Source organism: Haliotis rufescens, unplaced genomic scaffold, assembly GCF_023055435.1.
Source record: "Haliotis rufescens isolate VD_foot unplaced genomic scaffold, xgHalRufe1.0.p SCAF_79, whole genome shotgun sequence".
Taxonomy (NCBI): Eukaryota; Metazoa; Mollusca; class Gastropoda; order Lepetellida; family Haliotidae; genus Haliotis; species Haliotis rufescens.
In genome coordinates, this window is record NW_025964371.1 from 441,212 (window position 1) to 450,438 (window position 9,227).

At 40.6% G+C, this 9,227-nt stretch overlaps 1 protein-coding gene across 1 annotated transcript; it reads right to left on the reverse strand.

Annotated features, from left to right (window-relative positions):
* Window positions 1-5,244: 5,244 nt before the first annotated feature.
* Window positions 5,245-8,643, reverse strand: LOC124113612 (uncharacterized protein K02A2.6-like). Its single transcript, XM_048388781.1, has one exon. The coding sequence runs from the start codon at window positions 8,641-8,643 to the stop codon at window positions 5,245-5,247; it is 3,399 nt and encodes a 1,132-aa protein (XP_048244738.1).
* Between the last annotated feature and the right edge of the window lie 584 nt (window positions 8,644-9,227).

Below are 9,227 nucleotides of genomic sequence, written 5' to 3' on the forward strand. Positions count from 1 at the left end.
CAAACGCAGCGTCATTTTGTCATTTTAGAAGACGCACATCTAGAATTTTCTCAGAACGACTTTTGTGTGTGGATAAGATGTTTTATGAAGACTATATTATTATCATTATAACGGAGCCATGGGCGCATATCTCTATAGTCCGTTCAGACTGACACCATTGGACTTGGAATAAATGTAAACTTGCTGTTTTCGATCGAATTTGTCTCCTGTAACCTTGTCGATAGGACTCCTTGTAACTTATGTACTTCAAACCCCAGGTAGGTCGATCGAAAGATGTTCGATATTGCAATTACAACAGTTTGTCAATATTTTTATCCTTTTTAACAAGCAAAAAGCAGTTTTCTAGCATTTCCGACAGAACTTTAGGCGTTTGGACGGGTCCAGTCAGGTCTGGTTGACTAGGGTGGTTGAATGAGATTTCCGTTGAATAACATGCTGGCATAGTATATGTCTGAATCAGTGATAGTTGAGTATTTCTTGTTCATGAAGGAAGCAGCTGCACGAGTAATAAATTGAGGTTATGGAGGAGTAAAAAGGAATTAAGTTGATTTCATGGACGAAACGTTCGGTGACCCTAAATTGCACCAGTGTCTGGATGGGCGACTCTCGGGTGCTTTGGTACCTTTTTGCCTCCGGTCCTTGTAGTACATATGGTGTTGGTAGTAAACAGTGGCTTTCAAGAATTTTGTTTGCATATTTAGGGGCAAGTGTGGACTTAGGGAGCTGTTGGTTTTACGTGGTCTTTTGTTTTATAAGTGTATTTGGAGTTGCAGCTATTTAGTCATGTTTTAGTTAGATATATGCCCAGGGCTTTGAGTTTTTCTAAGTTATTTTGTGGGTTAAGGATTGATTCTAGAGTATTGTACTTCTGTATTAGGGTTTAGAGCTCACAGCAAAAAAAGGGTAGGTTTCCGTCTTCTGGAAACCTTCCGGATACCTACCCATTTTGGATCCGGCCCGGATACCTTCCGGAAACCTTCCAAAAAAAATGTCAAAATTTGGGGGGTGCATTTTGTTCACTTAAGTGTGAAGCACATCAAAAAATTAACTTGAAAATACCAAGCAATTTGAAGGTTGCTGAAGGTTTCCGGAAGGTTTCCGGAAGGTATCCGGATGCAAATTTTCTTCATGACTTGCTTCTGGTAAAAAATGTTAGCCTGTGCATTACAGGTTACTTTAATGGTAAATATCCTCTTAAACATTTTTGGAGAAGACAATTGTTCAATTTCATATATTGTCCTTTTCAGATGTTAATGCTATTTAATGAACAAACATCAGTTCTCGTATAATGATATCCTTAAATTTCATGTCCAGACTTCCAGTTTGTACTGAGAAAAAGAAAAAGTCATTGACAATGTGCTCACTTGGGCCTTTAGTCCTAGTGAGATGATAATAAGATGATAATATTTGTAACGGTACATGTACTTGTTATATCCAAAATACTAACTTCATTAAAATTTGCCTAACCCTAGTTTTATGGTACTACAGTAAGCTCTTCCTCAGTTACTGTGAATTCTTTTATTAAAAGGGATTGAGAGTTAATTTGACACTGGAGTTGTAACCACTGCACATATATGTGTATTCAAATAATATAATAACACTTCACAAATATCTCCAGAAATAGGCATTTTAGTTATAATTGCAGAAATACTTTATGAATGACCCCTTCACTAATGCCTTGATCTTACACTTCAACCCTTCAAGAGTTATCACTTTTGAGTGTGAATTTGACCTTCAATATCAGTGATAAAATATTTCAAAAACATTTCAAAGAGCTATCCAGCACATAAACCAAATATGCAGTCCTTTGGTAGAATTCAACATATCATTGACCAAAATATGGAAGTATTGTAACCAGTATATGTATAAGAGTTCTTAAGACTTCTGCAGAAAAGGCAATTTAGGGGAAAATGTAGTATATATAGATCACACACGACCTTTTTCCAACTTCGACCCCTGTCCAAAGGAAGAGTTAGATCACAAACAAACTTTTTGTCTGGTTGTGACTTTGACCTTTGACATAACAGATTAATGTGTCATCAGACGTTTTCAGAGCAAAGGAAACATGTGTTATTTATCTTGAGATGCCCAAGCAATGCATGGTTTCATAAGATAAGTGTGGCTATTAAACTGAGGCAAAATCATGAAACATCCCCATTTACACAGCTGGCAAATGAAACATAAGCAACAATCAAATTATCAATTTCTTTTATTCATATGCCTATAGTATATCGCACATTGAACAGTGTTCACATGATGGTTCCTGATGCAGTATGCAATTTCATCCTATTCTTCAATACTCATAACAGAGTGTGATAACTGTTCGCTTGACAATCCTCCTTTTCTTTCTATATTCCATGGATGAACAGGAACCAGGATGAGGGGATACCAGTTAGACTCTATCTCTGCTGCATTGTGTTAGTAGAATTGTGAACTTTCCATTTGGTGTTTGGGTCCACATTTAAAGACAATAAGTCCCATTTATCATTCCTTTGAAGTGTTTACCATATGGCTCAAGACAAGAATTTCCTGAATGTCCTGGAAGAATTCCACTCCAGCTGGGCATTGGTTGGTCTTCTCACATTAGCCAGACCAGCCTTTGTGTGTCCAAGTACCATTTGGCATACAACTTCTCGGTCGGCCTCCATTGAAATAACAGGACCCTCGTCATCGCTGTCTGCAAATCACCTCTGATATCTGAAGGGGTGCAGTCTCTGTTTAGGACTCCCTTGTCTCGTCCTTCCAGACTGTCAACCTGGAGTACTCATCCAGGGATCTCAAGCAGGACTTCAGTTTCTGCAGCATTATGTAAAAAGATTTTAGCAATCAAAAAGAATTGTTGCCACATGTACTTACAGATAGAAGGCAGCAAAATCACTTAAGTTGTCATATGTGAGTCTTGTTATATGCTAAACATTTAAGATAATCACATCTCAAATCTCAACCAGACAAACCAGTGACTAATGTTATGAACTCGGTCCAGACAAACCGATGATAACTATTATGGACAATATCCCACATCACTGTGGTATGATTACATGCGATCAATGAGCCTACTCAATCACTACCTTATCTATTAATTAGGCTTGGAATGCTGGGAACTTTTTAAGAGATGTCATTTAGTGATTGTTTCAACTCATCAACATGGAAAAATATATATTTACAATCCTTGTCATATAGCCAAACTATTGCTGGATGCAGTGTTAAATAAATGAGTTGGCTTTAACACTGCTTTGAACAGTATTCCAGATATATCACCGCATGTTAGCTTGATGTGGGAAGAAAGCCCTAAGTGATGCAGGTATTTGATGAATCCCACGAGCATGTGTATAATGCTGACAAACCTAGCAACATAATCGGGGAGAACCAGGATTTGAACCCATGACTATAGGTTTCAGCTAAGCCCAAGAGATGCAACTCTGCTCAGAAAATTGTAGTGCCTTAGATAATAGGACATCCGTGCCCACAGCGATAAGGAACAAACTGAAGACATATTTGCAAAATAACCATATGAACCAAACAGAATAATTTCAAAATATTTACTACTCACTGTTGCTCTTCTATGGTCTTTCTTTGCATTGATGCTGCACAGATGACTGTCTCTTTTATTCATCCGGACATTCTACAAACATAAGTAGCATTCACATCACAGAAAAATGTCCAAACTGTACATGTTGTACATTTGATTCAAATGAAAAGACCCCGGTTGTGATTCCGACTTAGAACTACTCTAATCATAATAATTCATGTGAAACATTCAGAGATGACATTTATCCCCATATTTAACAAATGTCAAAACAATATTTTGACAACAAAGTCAGGGTCATTCAACACATACATTACATAGGAAATAACTTGTTCGAGGTGAATATCATTCCATGAATTACTGCCAAATTTTCTTGAAATGCAGATTAATGCAATGCAGTATTTACTTTTATTTCTAGGCTATTTGTTTGGCTTTTCCATGGCACTGTTTTGACAGAGATCTAACCTTGATATGACACTTTGTTCAGAAATGATATAAATAAGAGAATACTTTATTATCCCCGAGAAAATTTGGGTTACATTGTAAAAGCACGGAGAAACAAGCATAAGATTCATGATTTAAGTTAAATACACTCGACCCGTGAAGATTCCGGGGTAGAATAGGTCTTCAGCAACCCATGCTTGCCGTAAAAGGCCATTATGCTTGTCGTAAAAGGCGACTAACGGGATCGGGTGGTCAGGCTCGCTGACTTGGTTGATGCATGTCATTGATCTCATTTCCGCCGTCATATAGCTGGAATATTGCTGAGTGCGGCGTTAAACAACAAACCAACCTAAATACACTCATACATACACACACAAACCCAACATCCAAACACGAGGGTTAGAAATTGGCACCAGTCATTTTGACATTTTAAAGGTTTTGCTATATGCTATCATTTTAGGACTAGTGGTTTGAAAGTGTTAGTTCCTACCGCTGCAAACACTAATCAACTAATGAATTGGGTGGTCAGACTAGGTTGTCAACATACTCTGAGGGCATGGATCTTTGCTGATAATAACAATCACTAGATTGCCTGGTCCATGTTCAATCATTTACAGGCTGCCATCACAGAGCTGGACTATTGTGAGTGTGATGTTTCACATTGCATTGAAATATACCATGATGAATACATGTAGTTTTGTGGTAACCCCAGACTACAAACAATCATTTAATAAACAAGACAACCCGGTATTAGAGGGATAGTCAAGATGTACATGTATTTACTCTTCTTGAGTGTTTACATTCTTGGCGGAAACAGCCGTCGCGAGGGTTCCCAGAATTCCCTGCTAAGGGAGCAGTTATTATGCTTAAGTGGAAATCACGGGGAGTGGCTTATTGTTTAAACTGTTACTCTATGACACTCCTCCCCCATAGTTTTGTTGCACTTTAAACATAACTACCATAATGAATCTATGTTGAAAGAACTGACAATTGCTCCAGAAGATGTCATTAAAGTGTCTCTTCACACATCTCATTGGAACATTTTAAATGAAATTTAACCAATATTGTTCCAGATGTTATTTAGAGTCTCTCATATCACACAATAACTGGAACACTTTAACTGAATATGCACTTGCATTAATGATTAAAGATAACTGGATATGCATCTGCTTATGTCTGAATAAGAGAACCAATAACAAGATCCAAAACTATCAATCACTGATGGTTCACTTAGGTGACAAATAGTGTGAAATACATCACATTCTCATTACAGTTCATAACTCAGCAGCAATCTTTAGATTAAGTCTATCCGGCGCTTTCCGGATTCTGGAAGAACGACGAAATTCTTGCGCACCACAAGAATCTGACTGAGTAGGAGATAGTGCCTCTGGTAAGACCTGCTGTGGCTCGGGCCTTGTAGAAGTAACTTCATCTTGCAAGTGAGGGGTACCCGGAAGTACTGGAATGTTGCCAGGTTCAGGCAACATAGGTAACTTGTCGGGTAGTTCTGGTAGAACTGATTGTTCATGTGTTGATGGAACTGATTTATCATGTTGGCTTTCATGCTTCAGAACATGGCGCAAACGCAGGTGATCAATATGGCGCTTGACAACACCACCATTGTCAAGACGAACATGGAACGACACTGGACCGGTTCTCTCTGTTATGATTCCTGACAACCATTTGTCACCAGGACGAAAGTTTAAAACATACACAAGATCTCCAACTTGCAAGTGACGGTCCTTTGCATGTGCATCATGTACTGACTTTTGCTGTTCTTGTTTGTTCCTAACTTTACAGCTCATATCTGGATGAAGAAGATTGAGATGAGACTTTGGTCTTCTTCGAAGAAGTAATTCTGCTGGAGATAACCCCGTTGTAGTCTGCGGGGTAAGTCTGTATCTGAACAAAAACCGTGCAAGTTTTGTGTCCAATGTGCCCCCTGTCATATGTTTAATGCCAGATTTAAAGGTTTGTACAGCTCGTTCTGCTAACCCATTAGAGGCAGGGTGATACGGTGCCACACATGTATGAGTGATGCCATTACGTTTCATAAAGACAGAAAATTCCTCTCTTGTAAAACAAGTGCCATTGTCAGTGACCACTTGGTCTGGCAGTCCATGAGTTGCAAACATATGTCTGAGACAATCAATTGTAGCAGTGGATGTGGCACTGTTCACTGGAAACACTTCCAACCATTTAGAATGTGCGTCAATACACACAAGGAACATTTTACCCAGGAAAGGTCCGGCATAGTCTAAATGCAAACGACTCCATGGATGTTCAGGCCATTCCCAAAAGTGAAGCGAAGCCTCGGCTTGTACTGGACGAGACTGTTGACACACAGAACAGGTTTTCACCTTGAGTTCCAATTCATCATCCATCTTTGGCCACCATACGAATCCACGCGCTACAGACTTCATGCGCGAGATACCTGGATGAGCTTCATGCAACATGTTCACAACAATCTCTCGACCTTGTGGCGGCACAACAATACGATTGCCCCACAAAACACAGCCATCAAGGACACTCAATTCATGTTTCCTTTTCACAAAAGGAGTGAAAGACTCCTCTAGATTTATGCTTGGCCATCCAGAAAGAAGGAAATTTCTTACTCTGGAAAGGGTTGGATCTCTGTCCGTCCATTGTTTAATTTGCCATGATTTCACAGGAGAAGCATCCATTGCTTCCAGTAAGAGGATTGTGTCCCCTGGTAGAGGTGGATTTGGTGGTGTGTATGGTAAGGGAAGACGACTCATGCAGTCGGCATTCGCAAGGGAAGTACCTTTTCTGTACTCGATTGTATAGTTATATGCAGAGAGGGTTAATGTCCAACGTTGAATTCTGCTCGATGCCATCTGTGAAATGCCCTTGTCCCGACTGAAGATGCTCTCGAGGGGTTTGTGATCTGACAACAGAGCAAAGGAACGCCCGTAGATATACTGATGGAACTTCTTAGTTCCGAAGATAATTGCTAGAGCTTCACGATCCAATTGAGAGTAATTCTTTTCTGCTTGCGACAGAGACCTGGATGCGAATGCTATTGGTTTCTCTACACCATCATCAGACTGATGTGAGAGGACGGCACCTACCCCATAGGGAGATGCATCACACGCCAATACAAGTTTCTTATGGGGATCATAATGCGTCAAGAGATCACAGGAAGACAAATGTCCTTTCACCATGTTGAAAGCTTTTTTCTGTTGAGCTCCCCATGACCAGGTAACTTCTTTCCTGAGAAGCCGATGCAAGGGTGCCAAGGTAGTGGCGAGATTAGGCAAGAAACGCTGATAATACTGCACGAGTCCAAGGAAGGATTTAAGTTCAGCAACATTGCATGGAGCTGGAGCCGACACTATAGCCTTCACCTTTTCATCAAGGGGATGCAAACCCTGCGCATCTATTTTGTGACCCAAATACTCTACTGAGCCGACCATGAATTTGCACTTCTGTGCGTTCAATCTGAGACCAGCCTTGCTAAGTCTGGATAGGACTTCCTTCATGTTTTCCAAATGTTCCTGTTCAGAGGCCCCGGTGACGAGAATATCATCCAAGTAGACACAGACATGGGGAATGTCTTTGAGCAAGCACTCCATAGTTCGCTGGAATACAGCTGGAGCTGTCGATATGCCAAAGGGTAAGTGCTGGTACTGATAGAGGCCACGATGAGTGTTTATAGTCGTGAGCTTTTGCGACTCCTCGTCAAGGGTTAACTGTTGGTAGGCTTGACTTAAATCCAGTTTCGTGAAAGTCTTTCCACCTGACAAAGATGCGAACAGATCTTCGATCAGTGGAATGGGGTAAACATTAGTACGAGCGACCTTGTTGACAGTTAATTTGTAGTCTCCGCAAATTCGTATGTTCCCATTGGATTTAACCACTGGTACGATTGGAGCAGCCCAATCAGAATACTGCACTGGCTTGATAATTCCCTGTTTTTCAAGGCGTTCAAGTTCATCGTCAACTTTCTGACGAAGAGCATAAGCAACATTCCTGTGCTTATAAAATCTTGGCACATTTGAGGTGATCTCAATAGTGACCTTTTGATCCTTGAATTCCCCTATATCATCTTGGAACACATCAGAATAAGAGTTCAAAATGTCTTGTAACCCTTCATTTCTCACATTCAAAATTTTCCCCCAATCTAATCTGATGGCCTGAAGCCAATCTCTGCCAAGCAAGTTCTCGCCATCACCTTCCACCACTGTCAGCGGGAGAGTAGCGGACTGATTTCCATAATTTACTTGAACGTCTGTAGTGCCTACTATCGGTATTCTCTCTCTGTTGTAGGACCGAAGAATAGCATTGGTCTCACTTAACTTGGGCCTGTCATCACCCTCCTTCCACACTGAATGGAAAGTACTTGAACTGATCACTGAAGTTGCTGCGCCAGTGTCTATCTCCATAGTTAGCTTTTTACCATTAACTAACACTTCAATGAGATAGGGCTCCACTCTGTGTCGCTTACCACTCAATCCGTTTTGAGCATGTTGAGTTTCTACCTTAAAAAGTCCATATTCATTGTTCTCGTCTTCCTGAGATACATCGTCAATACGATTAGCATGATTAGTGGAAGATCTGTTGTCCTTGTAATGGGTACCACGACCATGACCACGGCCCCTGTCGCGACCACGACCACGGCTGTGACCACGACCTGAAGATCTATCATTCATGGCGCTTCGAGAGCGACAAGCACGCTGGATATGACCAACCTTATTACAATTGTTACACACAGCATTTTTGTAATAGCACTGACTACTGACATGATTTGAGCCCCATCAGCGATCACACTTCCTGCCTGCATTATTTCTCCTGTTATCCTCTCTAATCTTGTGCACTGGCCTTGGCATCTGATCTCCCCCTTTAATATCACGCACTTCCTTAGCAGCCATTTCCATTCCTAAACACAAGGAGTAAGCCTTAGCAAAGTCCAATGTTTTCTCAGTTAACAGTCTTTTTTGCATTGCTTCATTGTTGATACCACACACTAGACGATCCCTTAACTGAGTCTCTAAATCAGTGTATTCACATGTCGATGCCAAACGACGTAGCTCAGCCACATATTCCGATACAGTTTCATTAGGCTGTCTATCACGCATATTGTACCTTCTCCTTTCCATCATAATAGTGGGTTTCGGGTGTAAATGTGACTTCATCAGGTGTACTAACGCATCATAAGAATGATCGCCAGGTTTCTGTGGCGTAGACAAGTTCCGTATTAACTTGTATGACTTCGCACCAATCACACTCAATAGAA

What these genes read in the sequence shown, in the direction of transcription:
- LOC124113612 (XM_048388781.1), bottom strand. Translation starts at nt 8,643, where the DNA reads ATGAATGATAGATCTTCAGGTCGTGGTCACAGCCGTGGTCGTGGTCGC.